Raw genomic sequence first — 21013 nt, forward strand, 5'->3', positions numbered from 1 at the left:
TCCTCTGCTTGAGAATCTCTTTGGCCTCTTAGAAAGTCCTTCTCTCTGCTCTGAACAGCTTTCACCGTAGGCGCTCAATTAAGGGCTCGGATGAATAACTTCTACCAGGATTGTGTAGTCCTTAAATCGAAGTGAAAATGTCATGATTCGAAGAATTTTCAGAGAATTTCATCATTCGTAACAAATCTTTGTACCACTAAAGCTTTGTGATTACGGCCCCTAGTCTCTCTATCTGAGAGGCTTTTTTATTTCTCACTTGCAAACAGAAACACGAGCAGGTAATTCACATCGCATGTTGAGAGAAAAAAAAAAAGCAGATATTTATAGCCAAGTAGAAAGAATTAACAGTGTTAATTCAGATAAATGTGCGAGCTCACACTGATGGTGCTCTGTTCCAGGAAGCAGTCTGTTTGTGCGTGACACTTGACTCATGTCCATTTATTAAACGTCACTTTAACAGGACTGCCCGCTGCTCTCCTCGTCAGCACGCCTGCTGATGCTGTTAGCCCGGTTGGATCTCATTTCGCTTGACATTCACGAGTTGTGTGTGACATTTGCAGCCACTTCTCACTTGCAGGAACACAAAGCGTTGCCATAACTACCAGACCTGTAAATCAGGCCATTTAGGTCTGAGGTGTTACCTCAGCAGGTCCGCTACAGAAAACGCACACATGCAGACACACACATTTGGAGGAGAGCAGCCATACAAAAACTCTGTCAATGAGGATCTTTAAACCATAGTATCCTGATTATCTCACCCTTATCATTTTGGGCTCTGCCATGTTCTACTTCTTGAACCCATATTTGACCTTTTTCTTTAAATTTATTTCACTTTTTCTGTTGGAGATTTTATACAACGAGCCTAGTCCCACGCTTTTATTTGTCTGCCTTTACAATATCTGCAAGGGTGTGTTCAAGTGTAACTCGATCTGCTGTACGCAGAGTACACTACAATGACAAAAAAACAAAAAAAATCCCAAAGGCCAGAGAGCATAGAGACACACAAGCAGCTTATTGAAATAGAAGAGAAAGAGTTTGGAGGCTTGGGAGTGGTCGCAAAATGAATGATGTTTGTACTATAAAGAACATAAAGATCATCTTTCCTGTTTTACAGTTAGTAATTACCAATCAATCGAAACAAAACGTAAAAACCTGTCACAGTAAGAAAGATACATGTTTCATCAGTATTTGCAGTATTTAAAAAAATGTCGTCTCAAACAAGAAGACTTCATTGCAGTCCACTGACAGGGATAATCACACCACTCTTTCTGCTCCTTTATTCAGTAACGTACTTTTCCTCAACAGAAAAAACAAACTCCTTGAAAGGCCTCAGATTTCAACTGTAGAATCAAACAGTTGTATTTCTCTTATTGATAGTCATTATGAAGCCATATGACGAGAGTGTGTGACTGCTAATACATTTACAGTGCAGCGACAGGAATGCTAATGAAAGGCTCATTAGTAATGATGCAGATCCATCGTCTCAGCCTTTGAACACGGAGTGCTCCTCTGAATGTAAATGCATGCTTATAGCCTTGGAGCTCCATGACTTAGCTGTTTATTGTCAAGTTTGGAGCTGAGGTCAAACGAGAACAGAAAAGTTCTGTGAATGTGTCGTGCTCTCAATCAGCCTGTTCGTGTCTCTTGTTTCTGTCACCTGGAAGATATTAAATGTTTTCCTTTTATTAAGCTTTAAATGTCATACTAAGAATAACAATAATAATAATAATACATTTTATTTGTAAAGCACTTTACATTTTTAAAATCTCAAAGTGCTACAGAGTTTAAAAGGATAAAAGGGTAGTTAAAAACACATAAACCATAAAAAGCAAAAAGTTACAGGAAGGCTTTTCTAAAAAAGATGAGTTTTTAATGTTCAACTGTTTTATTATAACAATATGTATGAGTAATGATTCCAGACCATAAGTAAGTAAGTAATGCTTTCTCAAAATGAGGCCAGAGCTACATAATTGATGGCATTTCTAAGCCTCCTTAAATACTGACGTCTATATCGGTGCATCTTTTCCATATTTAATGAAAAGGGCCATCTGGACAAACTTCACTCGTTCGAGAATGTGTTTAATGAATTACCCAGTGTTCAACGCATGATTTCACTGCTGTTTGGATCTCTGATAAAATTGTCACGGTTCTTCAGCTGATTTGTTGAAATCTCCTTCCTTTCTCATCCTTTCCCCACCCATCCATCCTCAGTCGCCACCAGCAGTATGAGTGCAAGTGGTACATCCCTCTGGCAGACTTGACCTTCCAAACCCTGGACGACTCCGACTCTTGCCCCAGCATCCAAGTTCTGCCCGAGCACGAGATCGAAGAGATGAAAATCAAGATATCAGTCCTAAAGAGCGAGATACAGAAAGAGAAGGTAATCCTGTTGGTTTCAGGACTGAGACAAGCACAGCCAGTTAGTGACAGTCTGTTCATTGATTGAGTAACATCCTTATTTCAAACATGTCACTATATTAAAGGGGCTATATGTAACTTTAAAAAATACTGCGTTTGTAGTGACACAACATGGCCGTCAGGCGAACTGCATAACGGCCTAATGATTGATATACAGCTACAAGTTACATATTGAATGCAACTTTTTACATGTATAAATCCTTTTTTTTATCGCCCGCTTATAAGCAAACGTTATTTGCTAAACTGAGGTGAAAGAGTAGATGTTCACTGTCTATCTCTGTTGCCTGTATAAAATCTGCCACATGTCTGATTTTCAATCAAAGCTCCAGGAAGTGTCATTTTATTTGCGTTCTCAAAGTCTTCACTACAGTTAACTCCAAACTCATCACACACTCCCGGCCCTTCACCTGGACAGCCAGAGGCCGCCTTCCACACACTTCTATCCGCCTTAGGAGCTCTTACCAATTTTTTTAAATGTGTAATACTAATAATATGAATGATAGTAACATATTTGAGTTTTAAGCCAAAAAAAAAAAAAACTAAAGCTAACCCTGCAGAGACGCCTTACATTTAATGTGGCAAACAACACAAAAGTTCTTGACATGTGTAACGACTGAACGCTGTGGGAATGACTCACTTTGACTTTTTTATTCGGGCTGACAGAAACTTTCCTAAAGTAAAGTTTCTATGTGGTCATTTTGTGTTTGGATGAATACGCCATTATCTTCTGTCATACCGCACAGACTAGTAACTATTTTTAAGAGCAGTGGAGCTGGATAAAAAGGAATGGTAACTGGACCACTGAATGAGTCATGGCATACAGACAATGACGATATGAAAACATCTTCACAAAAAATCAACAATAGAAACTTAAACTACAGAGGAAAAAAAATTAACATTATTTTTCTACACTAATGGCACTTATGTTAAAGTCAAACGTGTACTCCATATTTCCTCTATAAATGACTGCTTTGAGCACAGTTGATCTCATGTGCTGTGTCTACTCAGCCTCGTTTGTGAAAGAGGTTCAAAGAAAAGACGGCATTCATCGTCAACAATTTCCAGTCCTTGGAGGACGGGGGTATCTTTTTTCAGCAGCAGAGAGTTTCTGTTATTCCGTCTCACCGCATTAATCCTGCCCACCCGGGGGCGCAGCCAGTAAACGTAGCTGGTATTTAGAGTCAGAGGAGGCCAAAGTAGAGAGAGAGAGAGAGAGATGGATCTGATTGTGTCCAGACTCTGACTCACAGCTTCCTGCTGAGGGCTGGGAGGATGTGGGTATTTGTTTTTCTTCAAAACTGGCCTCAAGATTAGATCCTTGAATTATACATCAAGCCTCTCACAGCACGGCACTCTCTTTCGTGGGCTTCTTTACGGTCTCGAGGAATATAGGAACGATTTCAATAAGCTGATACCATGCTGATAACAAACTGACAACAGTAATGAAGGAGCAGTCGGAAAACATTACCTTTTAACTTTAATACCTTCTTTTTAAGGTGACAGTAACACACATGATACAGTGTTATCACATCCCAAATGTATATCCCTTCCTTTAGTCTGGGATTTTAAGTATATTTGTGGATGTTTACATCAGTATTATCATATATCATATTTATTGTGCAAGTCATGCTACAGCTAAAATGATGTTAACAAAGACAGTGCAGTAAGATTACAGATAGTTTTTAAAAACCCTTTAGGGCTTCTGTGGCTTTTAGTTTTGACGTGAAAAATGTTTTTCATTTTCTTTGTCTCCTCGTGGATTAACATCAGTCTCAGCACTAGACGAGTGAGTCAACTTTCTTGTTTTTGTGTGTGTGTGTGTGTGTGTGTGTGTGTGTGTGTGTGTGTTTATGTTTATGTGTGTGTGTACTGTAGAAAGCACCCAAGGGTCAGAGTCGTGTGGAGCGTCTGAGGAAGAAGATGAACGAGCAGGAGTCATGGCTGCTCCTACACTCGCCGACCATCCCCTTTCGCATCCACAACAAACATGGAAAGGTGATGATCTATGTGCTTTCATCCTGTTGCACACGAAATCCATTTAGCTGCAGTGATCAAGTCTGATCACTAGAGGGAAGCATTTAGCTGTTTAAAAAAAAAAACAGAGCATTTTGGTAATGTAGAGTTTTAAGGTTTCCAAAATACAACCTTGTGACAGATTGGACTATTTGATTTAATAGCTCGTTGAATGTTTTGATAATAGGTTTTCGTTTTTTTGTTTTTTTTTACCAATCTGTTTAGTTTCCGAAATGACAGATCTCAAATATCTTGTTAGCGCAGAGGAAACATCCCCTAGATGTGTTTAACATTGTGTTTTCTGTGTGTATGCAGAGCTACTATTTCCTCCTCTCCTCAGACTATGAGAGGTCAGAGTGGAGGGAAAGCATCCAGAAACTACAGAAGAAAGGTAACGCTGGCCTTGAATTCAATTCCTCACTCTTTCTCTCCTTGGAATACCTTGTGTGCATGATCAGCTATACAACTGTTTCTACACCCTGAGCCACAGAAACGTTTGACTACAGGCCTTTTTGTTGGTTCCTGTGTTTTTCAGATCTGCAGTCGTGTGTATTAAGTTCTGTGGAGCTCCAGGTCCTGACCAGCTCCTGTTTCAAACTCAGAACCGTCCACAACATTCCTGTCACCAGTAACAAAGACGGTAAGAAGCCTTCAAACACCAATTGTCTTTCCTCTTCCCCTGACGTCTTAGATAGATAGATAGATAGATAGATAGATAGATAGATAGATAGATAGATAGATAGATAGATAGATAGATAGATAGATAGATAGATAGATAGATAGATAGATACTTTATTGATCCTGAGGGAAATTCAAGTGCTTTGTATTCTTTCACCTAAACACAAACGCATATCCTCATATTTGTCCCTCTTCTCATTTCTTTCTGAATGTTAAATTACACACATTTTTACGCTGTCTACGTTAAAAAAAAAGCCACATAATAAGGGTGGGGGTGGGGGGAGGAAGAGTATCTGGGTTACAATATGTTTCTGGTCTAGCTTGTAGTCGTCCATGCCATGCTCTGTGTGCCCGTCTGAGCTCCCTGCTCCTTTCTGTTTGTTCTCGCTCCAGATCTCCACGTTACGTTGGTAGTGACATTAAAGCCATCTGGCTGACCCTGTCTCATCTCTCTTCACATGGACACACAATACACATGCATGGCCACAGAGCTGACAGTGAGGTTGTTCCGAGAAAGTGTGGGGGTTTTTCTTGTCTCGTACGATGGCACCTCGATGCTTCTGAGACATTCTTTTGGCATCTCGCACTTTAAAAGTGACGGTCATTGAGATTTTTGCTGTTTAATTACATTCTGGTTAACCTCTAAAGACAAACATACCAACTGGAGTGCTTTCTGGATTTTAAAATGTTGAACAGGCTTGGCTTTTGAAGTGGAAGTAAGCAACTTGAACATTAGAAGGGAATAACTCTTCCCTCTGTCCCTCTGCTATCACTACGTTAAGCCCCTCCCACCAAGATGAGTCACTAAATCAACCAGCCAATCATTGCCCCTGCAAACTGTTTGTTCCACACGAGTAGTAAAGTCTGACGTGGATAACAGAAACACTCTTCAACAAAGAAAGTCCAGTTATTGCTACTGGTGTGTGCAGTCGCTGTGATTGGCTCTATGTAAGCTAAACCCTTATTGGTTGTTTGATTCAGACCAGATCTTTTTTTTTTTTTACTATTATTATTATTATTATTTTTTTTTTTTTTTTTAAAGAATTCAGATAGATATAGGGATATATCATTTTTTGAGGACATTTTTAATTATACAATGTTAGTGATATGCTTGGTTCAATTTGTGACACATTTCAAATGGGTACTGTCGTCACATTTCAAAACACTGAAACGCTTCAATCCCCAGAGGACCAGGAAGATTTAGCATTTATCCAGCTCTGTGTCACTCTTGAAGCCTTTCTGCATTGTAACCTCTCTCCATTTCTCAAAATTATCTCCAGCATTTACCTTAAAATGCAGAGGGCTTTTAGGTCGTGTAGAATCATCGAAACAAGTCCGCTTGCTTGCCGTCGCTGAAACACCTTGCGGTTTGCCGTTTGCCTGGCAAACCGAGCCACGTCCGCAACAGATCTTGCTTGTTGGGGTTGTCTTAAAACCAAATGTAACAAAAGCAAAACCCTTCCAGACTGTCATCGTAGAAGGAGGCCATATTGGCTCCTGCGATGTTGTCAGAGCAGCCAGCACTTCAATGTGACGTGTATGACGTGAGATAAAAGCTGCGAGGAGGAACACGATCAGATGTAACCATTAAATTCTTCAGATACATATCTCAGTCATGATGGGAAATAAACCAGTGTCTCCTTCAATTTTAATCATCTCTTCCGAGTATTTTTGCATCTCAAGCTGTTGAAGCAGTATACATTTTCTTTTTAATAAGGTCTGATGTGAAGCACTCTTTCACAGTGTATGTACGAGTACAAACTGCCTCCGAGAAGGACGATAGCTTCTGTATATTGGATGAACAACATAACGGCTAGGCTGGCCCCCTTACTTTATTTTTCTAATTTGCTTGTGTGTTTTTGTGTTAAAGCACAGCCAAGGCTCCACATTACACACTAAAACACACACACACAAACACACACAAACACACACACACCTGAATGACATTGGACGCAGTCAGCGCAGCACAGGGCAGCTTTAAATGGAGACCAGCTGGTGAAGGAATGTTACACAGAGGATGGATGATGTTTCATGAGACTCTTCTTATGCTTATACTTTATTAGAATCCTTCGGTGGAGTCGTTATCCATCATCACGTGTAAGTCTAAATTTAAAAAGGTTTATTGTGATAGTCAGACATAATTAAAGGAAAGGATTCAAATGGCACTCTAAAAGCACACAGGCCCCCGCGAAGCTGAACCTTTGACCTATTTCCCCGTGGAACCCCCCCTGTCGCCTACAGTCAAAACACACACACACACACACACACACACACACACACACACACACACACACACACACACACACACACACACACACACACACACACACACTTACATTAGCACCCCGTAGGGGCAGACGGCTCTCCTCTCGGCTTCCTGGAGCGGACCTCGAAACAGTCCTGCAACCCTCCAGCAGAGTTTATTTATCAGGAAGCAGCGAGACTCCGCGGGCCTCAGCCACGAGTGTTGAACCCCTTCATGTTTCTTTTTCCTGCAGGATGAGGGGGTATATCAGGCCACCTGACAAATAAAACACCCACATACCTCCACTAAGCAGCCAGTTCAGATGTTGTATCAAAAGTAGACTGTGCGTATCGATCTGAGGCGTAACATTGATACGAAGGAAGATTGTGATGAATGATAGTTTTCTCTTAAAGACTCAGAGAGGTTATTTTCCTCAGACAAGGGTGTCTCTCAGTGACAGTTAATGAAATGGTCTAAGGTAATTAATAATAGTTTGTTCACACTTTGGGCAGCTCTGCCTTCAGTGAATGTAAAGCAATCATGCCTTTTTCTACATTTCGTGTTCGATTTGAACACTAAAATACGTCAGTCATAAGATACAATGACAGTTTTACTTCCCGCTCTTCCATGCAAACAGACCTTTAAATACAGTATGTACGTCCAAGTGTCAACTTGGCGCTGGACTAACTGCTTTGTGTGCTTGCTTTCCAGATGAGGAGACTCCGGGCTTATACGGCTTTCTGCATGTGATCGTCCACTCTGCCAAAGGTTTCAAGGAGTCAGCCAGTAAGTCAGCCAGAGACGGCCTCTTTTTTTTTTTTCTCTCTCTCTCTCTCTCTCTCGTCTTATTTCTTAACCACACTTGCGTACAAATTCCAGCTCAGCATCGACGTAGCCGCTGTGCATTCACATGTCTGCCAGCAAAACACATGATCTGGTCAATCACTGCGGCATGCACATGCTGTTTCCATCATGCCACGGCAGCAACACGGAGAGGGGTCAGATGGATGGAGTCTTACAGGATGAGTGAGAGCCACATTAGAAGTTCTGTTTTTGTTGTTATTTAGCAGACTTCAGCAAGGAGGGAAAAAAAACCAAACATTAAATGCTCGTTCAAAGAAAAATCAAAGAGCATCTAAAATCCATTACAGCAAGCAGAAGGGAGTTTTGGTACACGCACACATAATGCCAGTTGTCGCTCCTATCTTACACAAGGTTTCTTTGTGTAGCAATGAGTGCAGATGTGTGTTTTTCATCAGCCGTGTGTGACGTTGGCAGAGCTGTGTACTCTCAGACGTGTCAGCAGTGGACAGCTGGGGCCGCGGTACACTTAGTGCCCCTGTTGCTCTAGCCACAGATCAAATATCAAATATCTGGCGGGTAGAACGAGATGAAGGAATGTGATTTCGCTCGGTTACCATGACAGCCTTCAGAATGTGAGAGCTGGAACTTGCCGGGTAATGGATTGGAAGCTCTCTCCTCTGAAAGCCTGTTTGATCCTTGATGGAGCGCAGAGAGCCGAAAGGTTTAAAAATGAACAAAGAGTGCGTGAAGAGAAGTTGGGCTGCTTCACTGATACAGTTTGATGTCAGTGTGTCCAGTGAAGTGTGTAAAGCCAGGGTGGGGCATTCAAACCATGGAGGTAGTACGGAGTAGGGGATATGTTAAGATATTAAGGGTCACTATTTATGGTGATGATGATGGCCAAATATCCCCAAAGGGATACTTCACACATTTGCATGAAGCTTTGAATCATTAGAAACCTGGTAGTATTTTTGAATGATTGTTCATCCCACCCTCTGCGTCATCGGAGGCTGTGGGGAGAGGGGATGAAACTACTTCACCAGTTCCTCATGTTTTCGACCCCCCTGAAGCTACAGACCTATTACAGATCAGTAGATGATGGGACTTCACAGCCAGAATCTAAAAGCAAAGTCTGCCATTTTGCTAGGAAGCTATGCTAACAGGCTCTGTGGAGAAATCTGAGAGGAACCGACAATAGTGAAGATTAATAATCATTTCTAAGACGCCAATTTTTTTCGCAAATGTCGGAATCAGAAGGAAACAGCCGTATGTGCTGTAGACTGTAAACAGAGCACAGTAGCTTCAGTGGGAGTGGCCTGCGGTTCTGTGCTTTCTGGGAGTTGTTGTCTTTCATTGACATGAGCTAAAAAGACACTTTCTGCTTTTTCTTGGTCATGACGGCACCAACTTTCAAATTTATTTCACATTTCTACTACATACATAACCCAATGTTAATACAGAATCATGTTTCCAACAGGTGAAGTGTCCCTTTAATGAACACATGGTAAACACTATGTTGAAATATATCACTTTATAAAAGGCGTCAGAAGTTAACAGATATTCTGTCAGGGTTGTAGAGGAGAGTGGATGCTTCCAGTGTAAACGCTCTTTAGCAACTGTTAAAATCTGAAATAGCCTCCAAACACATTCCCTCCGGGCTCTCTGTGCAAGCAAAAATCCCTTTCAAACGCTCTTGGACCGCTCTAACCACCCACTCCTGCCAGGTGAAGTAAACAAATAAAATGTCCTCTTCGCTGAGTCCAGCAAAACATGTGACTGAAGTTGAGTCTCTTGGAGCAGAAAGACAAGCGAGAGATATCTCAGGGTATTCGAAAATGTGCAGCATGAAATCCTTTCTGGATCTGATTCAGGACCAGAAGTTCATTATCTGCTAATATGTGCAGTGTGAGCAGTAGAAGTCACAGTAGCTCTTTAAATTTGAGGCAGAAAAAAAATCTCAAAAATAATTAAAAGGTGCTGTGATTAATTTTAGTAACCGCGTCAGATTTAGTTTTTAACAACACAGTTCTATGTCCCGGGCTGGCTGCACCAAGAATGCACCATGTCTGCTACAGAACACCTGTGTTTGAAGGTTAGAAATGTGTTGTGTGGATGAATGTTTTATTTTTGTGCCTGTGTGTTTATATGTTGTAGTTTACAGTACAGGCTGCACTCATGATGCTGAAATAAGCAGACCTTTTATTCACTATAGCTTTTTTTCCATCAGTGTTCATTCCATCAGAAGTGCAAGTAGGACACAATACCCTATTGTGCAATTTATGTTTTATTGTTTTTTTATTTTATTATTTATGTGTTCTCATATCTAATCTAACTGAAGTGTTAGCAGTAAGTCATCAGTTGCCTTGCTTGTTTAGGTTTGAAGGAGGGATTCTTTATATTTCTAAATATCTCACTTGTGGCATTGTTTCACATATAAAGATCAAAATGTATTTTGATGCATATTCTTCTAATCATCATCTAAATTTAAATGTGAAGAGTATAAATGTGTAGTGTAATATTAAATATCGTGATTGTTCTGTCGACATGCCGTAGTCGGTAAGAGCCTGGTTTCGTGTTTCTCTCTTGGTTGAAAACTCACTTCACATTAGCACTTACTCAAATATCTTATTGGAGTTGTGTTGTTTGTGTCACAACAATCGAACCCCCTCCTCCCTCGCCAGTGGGAAAGGGCTTTAAGATCCGCCCGGGGCAAAGTATTCAAACTAGGTCACTGAGGAAGAAGCTGAGAGTCGAGCATCTCCCAAAAAAGTGTGTTAGGAAAAAAAAACGAGAAAAACACGAGCGAGTAGAGAGTTGCAAAAGGATGTTTGTGCTGTTCTGTTTATATTTGTGTACACTTATTCCATGTAGTGCTTTTTTATTGTCTGAATTTGAACCAACATTTTTATTCAATGGCCCCTGTTTCTATAAAAACTAATGGTTAAAATGCTTCTCGGTGTACACATGACTTCTGCTTGTAATCAAATCGAGCTGCAGCTGCATGCATGCCCATTTTTTGCTTGACGTGCTTTTATTAACTTTCTTCCTCTGGTTTCTATGAAAACAATTAGATTTAGCCGTTCCCTCCTTGAATATTTTTCTCCCGCAGCCAAACAGTCCGACAGTGAACAACTCTTCCAATCGTCTGGACTTCGTAGCTGTTGGAGCCTCTGATTAGTTTAACTGATTATCACTGGCCTTCTAAATCTGTGAACCCACGGTGTGACCCGTCCTTCCCCACAGCCTCGGGCAAAGATTAGCCTCCTGTATAAGAACACACATGATCCACCAGGGCTGCAGGCCCCAGTTGATTGAGATGGAAGAGGATGGGATCCATTAACCCCTGCATTAAGGGGTCAGAGACCCCATGCTGACCAAAATATCCCCCTCGTACTTTGAGCCTGATGATGACCTGCCAGGAAAATGAAAACCCATGGTCTTCCAGGGCCTCTTTTTTTTTTTTTTTGAATGTCCTACTTCTCAGTGCCCTCCTCAGAGCAGTGTGAGGACACTAAAAAAGACCTCCTAAATCAGCCGTCTGTTTTTGTTTGAGATTTAGATCTGGGCACATAAACCCGTTTTAAGATGGAGAGGAAACTTTACTTACTGATAAATATGAATATACTCTTCATAGCAAGATGAAAAGAAATTATTTACATACCTGCAGTGTCCCTCTCTCCTCTTAAATCAAAATAACCTTTTTTTTTTGTTGTATAGGTATTGATTGCACAAAATGTTCAGTTGTACTGTGACTAGACTTGAGCTTGTATGGCACTTTTCTAGTCTTCTCGCTTTTTAAAATGCTCTTCAAACCGCAGTGCACACATTCTTCTTCACACACTGATGGCAGAGGCTGCTATGTAAAGTGTCCATCAGTGTTAACCAATCCATTCATACACATAAACTCAATGCTGGGGTTCAGTGTCTCGCCCAAGGACACATCGGCGTGTGACTGACCGACAGTGAAAACACACCTCTGCTAGCATGCTGGCTATTAATTATGTTCATGTGCATCACAGATTGGAAACACACATTTCAGAAAGAGTTTTTATTAAACATAAATAAAACTTCCTCCTGTTTAGCGGAAGTGTACGATAAATGCACTGAGTTACCCCTCCGTTGAACTTCCCATCCTACAACAGCGGCTAATCTCTTCCTCATTGGTCGTCATTATGCCCGAGCCTTTCAGGACGCTGAGAAAACAAACAAAGATGTAATGAAACCAGATGGATCGAGAGTGTAGTATAGTGTAAAGTCCAGTTTATGATTGTTTTATAGTACACATGTGGATGCTTGCTCCACTCCGTCATAACTCACCCAGGTGGGATGCTTGGTATCGTTATACTACATTTAATAAGGCGTAAGCCACACTGTTGTTTTGTATGGTACACACAGTCTCTGCCTTTCTTCAGGCGTCGCAATCCTTCTTTGCATATCATTTACAACCTGCCTCCCCCCCATGTTCCTTCCCCCAATCTCGGTGACACTCAGGTCGATCCATAAATCCATCCATCTATCCATCATGCTGTCAGAAAGAGGTTTACCCAAGGGATCGTGTCTGGGCTGAAGGACGTACTTGGGCTGCGGCAGCATTTAAAGAAACACATTAACAGACTTTAATTGCTTCGTGTTAGAAGTGATTGCAGGACGATCCCAGTGGAGCGACTGCTGTGATGTGACCATGTAAAGAGTGGAGGGGGGCTCAAACTGATAGTGTACACAGACAGGACATTGATGTCTCGACAGATGACAACATATTAAAGATTTAAATAACCCCTTTACTTCTTTGCAATGTGAGCTTTATTTCTATAATTTCAGTTCATTAAATATCTTAGACACTGCTTCAAACGATTTGACTTAAAGATAAAGAGTGTTTTTGTTTTTTTTCTATTAGACTTTTACTGTTGCAAAACGTGAATAGAGATATGTGCACTTAACTATACAGGGGGATTCAGTGCAGTGTATTTTTTGGACTCTAGAAAGTCACTAAAAAGAAAACACCATTAGCATACATGATATCTCTCCCCACTAAATGTCTTTAAACGCACAGTGTGTAAAATGCGCCACCCAAGGGTGTCTCAATCAAAGCAAAAAGAAAAATGTGAAATTAAGGCTGGCAGGGAATCATGGGAGTGATTCTCGCTGCTACTTTTTTTGCTACATTTTATCACAGCAGCGCATACAGCAACAGTACGGCAGCTTTCAGTAGCAGCTCTTCCTTATGCAGTGGTCTTTGACGTAACATCCGGTATTTCCATGGCAACAGTCAGCCTTTAGTGTCTGCCATGACGCGTCCCGTTACAACTATAAAATTACAGATTTCTCCTGCTCTGATAACTGTTGAAAATATTTGACATAGTGCAAGTGATGTAATGATGACATCACAGTGTTGCACAGATCATGTTACCAGTCATCTTGTTTTTACGTCAGTCATCACAGCAGTGACAGAACGGTAAAGAAACATGAACGTGTAGTCAGTGCTTTGCTTGAAGTCTCCTCTCTGTGTTTCCTCTCAGATCTATACTGCACCCTCGAAGTGGACTCGTTTGGATACTTCGTCAGCAAGGCCAAGACCAGAGTCTTCAGGGACACCTCGGAGCCGCATTGGAACGAAGTCAGTCACAAATGCATCTCCCTTTATGTACACTGCTCTGTTGTTGTTGCTCTCAAATAGCATTTCCATTTCCCCTCTCACATTTTCTGTATCTTTGGCGTTGAATAGGAGTTTGAGATTGAGTTGGAGGGCTCCCAGTACCTGCGGATCCTGTGCTACGAGAATTGTTACGACAAGAGTGTGCTCAACAAGGACGACAATGAGATCGTGGACAAGATCATGGGAAAGGGACAAGTCCAGGTAAGAGGACGGCTGCCAACACGAACAACCAACAAGAGGTGCCTGTGTCCCTCCTTGCGACGCCATGCGACTCATTTAATTAGCTGTCTCGCCTCCACACACAATGATGTGGTTTTGCTATTTGTGGCATGTAATGATGCTGATTGGGTTAACAGCCTGAACGTGAGTTTATTCACGGGGGTTTCCCCTGTCATGTTGTGAGAAATGTTCCTATAAAAATCCCTCTCAGTCTACTTAACTAGATCCTGCCTACTCTGCGGAATATGTGGTTTCTTCGAATCGAGGCAGAACACTGCTCTGCATCGTTTAGATTTTGCAGTGCAGCCTACAGTACAGAGGAGTTTCTGTTTTCCCAGAACTTCTCTGTTTGGTCGAGTGACGCTTGACTTCTGTCAGTGTCTCGGAAACTCAGTCCACTTCTGCTGCTGAAGTTTCTCCTCATGAATCCACTTTAGCTCTGAGGGTTGAAGTCCCTCTTACTTTCTGTTCATGTTCTCATGTTCCCCTTCAAGTGATGCATAATGTCAGCGTCAGAGGCATCACTCGTACCGGGTTCTTTATGAAACTGCTTCTGAAACTTTTTCTCCGAACTCCGATCTTGAATGACTGAAATGATTTACGTCTATATGTTGTTGTTTGTTGCTGTTGCTCAAAGAATCACATCCAGAAGTCACATATCAAAGACTAATGGTACTGGGAGTACAGATCTCTCGTCTCAGATAGAGTGAGCGTGGCAGATGTAGATCACTCAATGCATTTTAAAGCAAAGCAAAATCTTCTGTTCTCCTCGAGTGGCTTTGTTGTTCCTCAGAGCGACATTCCTGCTGTACGTCTTGCAGGCAGTCTTTGACTGAGGGGATAACGCAAACACCCACAACATATCTGATGGAGCATTTCCTGTTTTTTCACCAACACTTTCCATGCTTTCCTCGTTTAGTTTGATAGTTTTCGTCCTTGAGTGGTGACTTGGATTTATCTGAAGAGCAACACAGAACTCACCAACATGCATTTAATGTTTTGCTTTGTATTTCTACTTTAACAGCCGTTAACGCGTCTAGAATATTTAGCAGAAGCACAGATTAACTGGTAACTATCAAAGGAGTTTATTATCTCCATACAGTAGATGTTTGTAAGTGCAGCGTGGGGATAATAATTCAACCATGCCGCCTGGGTGTGATGGGGTTAATTGGGTCAGGAGTCTGCTGCTGATGAAACACTGGCTGACTTTTGAAAGATTACACACACAAAAATGTGCTTATGTATGTGTACAATTGTCCTGTTTCTGTATAGAGAGCAAATCTTTAAAAAATAAATTTTAAAAACCCTTTAGTTGTAGCCCTCTAAAATGGTATTTCTTACTGTGGTTTTCAGAGTGAACAGATTTCAATTAAATTGTAATTCCTATTTGTCCTGGAGAGGTACGAACACTATTCCACTTAATTTGAGGTGTGTGTTGTGTGTACTGTATGTAAGGTTGCTGGGATACTGAGTGTGTAGTTAAAGCCGCAAAACTGTGTAAAGCTGAAACGAGAACGTGAATTAACCAACACACAATAAATTAGCAAACTTTTAATATGATAACCTTTAAATCATTTTTTTTTTAAAAGGCCATCTTGAAACAAATCGAGACATTTGACAACATCACCTTGCCATAATGGCGTAGTGTCACAGTCGTTTTTCCACACATTTTCAGTTATAATATTGACACAATTCATCAATACCGTGAGGAGAGAATTGACTAGCTGCTGCCCTACAACCTTTGTGAAAATGTTTAGTAAAGGAGATGTCAACGGTACTGAGGTTGAAGCCAGACAAATCCCCTCTATGTGTAGAGTAAAGACACTTTGGCTGTGTAAAGTCTCACCTAAAGAACCTAAGAGCCGCGCAGACCTTAATCTATGCTGTCATTGGCTGACTTTGTTTTAAAGAAGATGTGGACAAATTCGATACACAGTCATTTCCGATCCAGTTCTAAAACTTCTATTTACAACTTAATTGGTCATCTGAATCAGTCATGTGCTCAGTCAGAGACATGCTGGAAGTCACGTGTCATCACATTGGAGATATCCTGCGTCAGATAGATTCAGCAGCATGGGAAGTAAAAATCCCTTCTTCTAAAGGATTAGCCTTCGGGACATCCGTCTGCTCTAACAGTCCAGAGTACATACCTAACGAGGCTTTCACTTGGACCCGAGCTGTTTGTTTTCTTGGTGAGGCTGAGTTTAGAAGGAGCCGTCAGTGTTTTGCTTTCCTCTCTGGAGACCCTCTGATTTATTTAACACGCTATTTGGAATACTGACTGACCGTAAATGGGCATATCAAGCTGAGCGCTTTCTTTTTCTTTTTTTTTCACCCACTGCTTTTACTTCACTTTATAGCTGATGAGAAAGTCAGTCGCCTCTGACGTCCGACGTTTCTGTGTTTCTTGGAAGAGGTTTTAACTCTGGAGTGCGTTCTGTCACTCGTAGGATTGTTTATGATGTGCAGGAGGAATCATCACACGACAAACGAGGTCAAGAAAAAAACAAAAGATAACGGAAAACAGTAGCGTGCTTATGTTAGTTGATTAAGTTGCCTGTCCACAGAGAAAACACACCAATTTATTTCCCTCCCTTCACCAAAATGACTTCCCCTTGAGCAGATAACCTCTGATCCCTGAGGTCATGTTACTAATCCTCCATTAAATGGCAACAACGTTAGGCTTACACTCCCCCTGTCTCTCAAACTCTCAACACTAATGATCTCTTAAAAGTCTCATAATTGGAAAATAAATCAGCATCAGGTTGTAAAGTTTCCAGGGAAACAAGAACTGCCGTTAATGTGCTATTTTTACTGTGACCACTGATTGTCCCCTGGTTTAAAACCTTCATGACCTCGATTACAATTAGAGACATTGATTGTTTTTGCTGTCCGATTTTGACACCAGATTCTGTAAGATCTAATTAAAAACCCTGCAGGCTCAGACCGTTTTTAGATTCCTTGTCAGTGTGATCCGTCACAAAACTTTCCTTGCGGGAATTTAGTTCCGTCGAGCTATAACTGCACCCCAAGTCCTGAACTGGTTACCGTTGAAAAGTGCAAACTGTCTCCTGCGAAGCTTCCACAGTGACCCCCGTGTGTCAGCTGTAGCTTGCAATGCTCGTCTTCAAAGGAGCACTTATGTAACTGTTTAGGTTAACAGCCCCAGTGCTTTGTGAAGCAGGAATGCATCATATCACCAAGCGTCAGAGGTGCTTTCATCTTGTAACTCGGCCCCTTGGTGCACCCCTTACCAGCCCACTGGCTCACCTCTTCGGGAGGAAGGCTTTGTGATCTTTAATACACTCACCAGCACCTTCTGTCTTTAAGTCGGTCTCTATCAGCCGGTGCACTGTTGAAGACAAACTAGACACAATGTGTTTCACTGTTGAGCCACTTTCGCTGAATTTACTGACATTCTCATTCTCTTAATATTTTCTAGAATTGCCCCACACACGGTGTACCTCGCAGTGGGAGATCTCATAACTAACAATTTGAGTGAGGGGTGTCAAAGTAGAGAAAGCAGAAGGAGTCTTCAATAACGCTGATGATGTATGTTGAGGGATGTAGACTGTGCAAACACAGTTATCAAAACATGATGAAGACGAGTCAACAGTAACCTTTGTGAATATAAACGAAAACAACACCATCCCCCTGCCCACTCACTCCAAACTATGACCTGCTGTATTCACAGAGGATGGCTCAGCATGACTCCAGACGAACTTTTCGACTGAGCAGCTGGCAGGAGAAAGTCTGCATCAAGCTGGAGCGAAGTGAACACATTTAGCCTTTTGTGTTCACACATGCAAGCTCCTCCCCCCAACATGTCGTGAGATGGGCTTAAATTACATGTTGCTTTGACTGAAGTTGTTTCTGAAAGCAGAAGAAAAGGTGGTGGGGAAAGGCAGTCTTCTGAAAAGAGAAGTTCACTCAACAGTTGGTAAGCTAACAGAAGTTGTTCATTGAGGTATGGTAACATAACGGCTAACATAAAGCTAATTTACTGCTGTAGGCATTTAAGGAAACGTATGACCGTGAGAAGATAATGCTGCAATTACATTTACTCTAAACAAAGTGATGCACATTGAGTGGATTACACTTCAGTGACTCACTCTTCCCATGGATATTTATCCATTTATCTATCTATTTATATCTTTATTTTTTGCCTTTATTTTAGAGGAGGAAAGTGGATAGGGTCAGAAACCAGGGAGAGGGAGTGGGGGAGCAAAATAAAAGTAATGAAACAGGCGTACACTAGTGTACCATTTACAGAAGAGATCAAGGAACAAACTGCTGTGAAATGTTTTCCATATGTAAGCCATTTTTAACAAGTTAACAAGTCTTCATTTTTAAAGTGTTAATCCAGTTATAGTTCCCCGTACAGTACATCCTTCAGACAGATCGCAGGGAGTGCCTTTTGATCATTCTGCTTCTTCCTAATTATGTTAGGGGTTTTTTTCAGGATGTAAATAAAGGCTTACTGTATGAAGAGTAAGTAACTGACTCACTTACAAAAGCCCCTTAATAACTCCTAAAACCCCCAAAGTCTGGGAATTGTAATTCCCAATACCAGAGCCTAATTACCCACCTGATCATAGACAGGCGGAGGATAAGTGGGCAGTTTTTTTGGAGCATAGTTGTCTTTGTTTTTTGTAGATGAGGAGTGTCAAACTTTAAATAGCCTTGTTTAAGAGCATCTAGCGTATCGCTAATATAAAAGGAGATTGTGGATACGTGTACACAACGCTTTACTAACTGTCACAGTGTGTCGGGGGACTGAATGTTCTCTGCACGGTCCTGTACTTAGGTCACTGCTGCAGCTGAATATGATCCTACTAAATATGCGTTATAAGTCATGTTGCATGTCCAATAATGTCCCCAGCAAAGGAACAACATCGCAACCTCTCGTCTTCACATTCCCTTCCCATCATTCTTTGCACTTATGTGCCTCTATGTGCGATGCTGGGGGTTGTTTTTATTGGATTCATTCTGGGTTGGATGCATGTCAACACCCCGTTGCTGCGCTGTTTGCAGACCTCAACAAGCAGTAACTTGATAGTTTTGAAGGGCTTCCCGGAGATGATGGAGGCAGAGAAGTTGGGCATTGCAACCCAACCAAAAAAAAAAAAGTGTGTGTTGGGGGGATGAAAGAGTTTGTTCCTGGCAGCTCTTAGCTCTCCCCTCTTCTGAATCCACAAAGCTGAACATGGACGCGCGCATTAGCTTGTGTTACTGTAAAACTTACGGCTGCAGAGGGGTTGTAAAGTTTGAGGGTGAGCGTCTATCTGCACTCTCATTCCCACTTAAGAGCCAAAGCACTTTCCTCTACATGATGCATTAGATGAAAAGTTTGACATTACCATGCTATGTGAAGGGTTTATTGGTGAAAGGGACGTAGTTTGGGCTAATAGCCGACGTGCCATCTGGAGGATTGGTGGTGAAGCTTGCGTACCTGAGGCACCAGAGTGTGGACCTCAAGCTCTGATCAAATCTCTCAGTGCTCGTATCCAATATGATGCCAACATCAACGTGAGTGCTTTCAGCAATATATCCCATGGTCATGTAAACAAAACTTCACACTGACGGAGAACTACTTTTTTTTCTTTCTTCGGTTCTCATGGAAACTGTGCCCAGGGCTCCCGTGGGGTTATTTTTTTTTTTTTATCAGTGTAATGTCATACCTCTGGGGCATTCAGTATTTGTTTTGAACACTGAGCTCAGTGATTCCAACGGGGGTGTGAGGAGGTGTGTGTGTGTGTGTGATTATACTAGTATTTATTTAAATTAGTGTATAATATGTGGGGTCGTGTCTTTTGTTTCTGGCCCCTATCATCTGTCATGTTTCCATCCTGCACACTCCCTGCAGCGACACACACACACACACACACACACACACACACACAGAGCTACAACATTAATAGATGAGACTCACTGCTTGTGTGTGCAGCCCCCTGAGGACAAACCAGACATGTATGCACAAAAGGGTGATGGCCTAATGCATTGTAAATGATCTTAATAACTTCAGCCTGGTGTTTATTAGCTTGTGTCTCGTTTGTCTGGAGGTGTGTGTGTGTGTGTGAGATTGGTTGGGGGTTATAGATGGGTGGGGCCTGTACATTAATTCAACAACAAAGATCACTGAATACTCTTTCCCCTCCAAACTTATTTTCTTCTTTATTTTTTTCCCCCCACCATGTTTTTTTAATGAAGCTCATCCCTCATAGCCTGTCTCTGTTGGAGCATATGGGGCTTTTTTTTATTGATGAGCCCTAATTAAGCCGACTTCCTCATCAGACGACGCTTGATCAGTGAAGCTGATAGCAACAACTGTGATGGATTTTAGTTTTCCTTGTCATCTTCCCGCAAAGAAGCTCCTTCGTCACGCAGCCTTTGTTCCCTCTTAAAACATTCCCTCCCTGTCACTTGGGATGTGCATGCCCTAAATAACTACACGCACTCCTGTGAGCGTTCTTAGATCATGCAAACGTGCAGATAACCACTGTTTTTTTTCTCTCTTCGTGGGTAAACTAGGAAAAGCCCCAACCTGCCAAAACAGATCCATTTTTATTTCCATTTGTCACCCAGGAAGGGGGGGTTTCTTGGAATCAGATGTTCAAGGATGAGAGGAAAAAGCAAGAAGGAGAAACATGATGTTGTAATGCAGATACATGAGAAATAATAGAAAAGCTAAAAAAAACAGAGTTAGCATTTTGACAGTTAAATATCTGCACTTTTTGCATGGTAGCTTAACAAAACAAGTCTAAAATTGTATTAATAGGCAAGGAGGTTCTTATCAGTTGTATAGTCATCTGCAGAGGCCCCTCATGTAAAAAACAAACAGACCTGTTAAATTACAATATCTCTGGTTCTCTGACGCTTTTCTTCACCAGTCAGTGGACTTCAGTATCTGCAAGAGTTTTTGTGTCTTTCTTCTTTGAAGAAGATGCGCGGCTTGCTTTAAGTTTTTAGGTCTCTAGATCTCC

At 41.5% G+C, this 21013-nt stretch overlaps 1 protein-coding gene across 4 annotated transcripts in view; it reads left to right on the plus strand.

Annotated features, from left to right (window-relative positions):
- abr (ABR activator of RhoGEF and GTPase) overlaps window positions 1-21013 on the plus strand; it is a 123540-nt gene that overhangs the window by 72029 nt on the left and 30498 nt on the right. For all 4 annotated transcript variants that reach the window (XM_079355974.1, XM_079355970.1, XM_079355971.1 and 1 more), the window contains 7 exons: window positions 2212-2380; window positions 4294-4413; window positions 4747-4822; window positions 4967-5071; window positions 8066-8140; window positions 13675-13772; window positions 13881-14012. In XM_079355974.1, coding sequence (XP_079212100.1) covers window positions 2212-2380; window positions 4294-4413; window positions 4747-4822; window positions 4967-5071; window positions 8066-8140; window positions 13675-13772; window positions 13881-14012 — 775 coding nt within the window. The remainder of the gene's footprint in view (window positions 1-2211; window positions 2381-4293; window positions 4414-4746; window positions 4823-4966; window positions 5072-8065; window positions 8141-13674; window positions 13773-13880; window positions 14013-21013) is intronic.

The sequence above is a fragment of the Symphodus melops genome, assembly GCF_947650265.1.
Source record: "Symphodus melops genome assembly, chromosome: 11".
In the NCBI taxonomy this organism is placed as follows: Eukaryota; Metazoa; Chordata; class Actinopteri; order Labriformes; family Labridae; genus Symphodus; species Symphodus melops.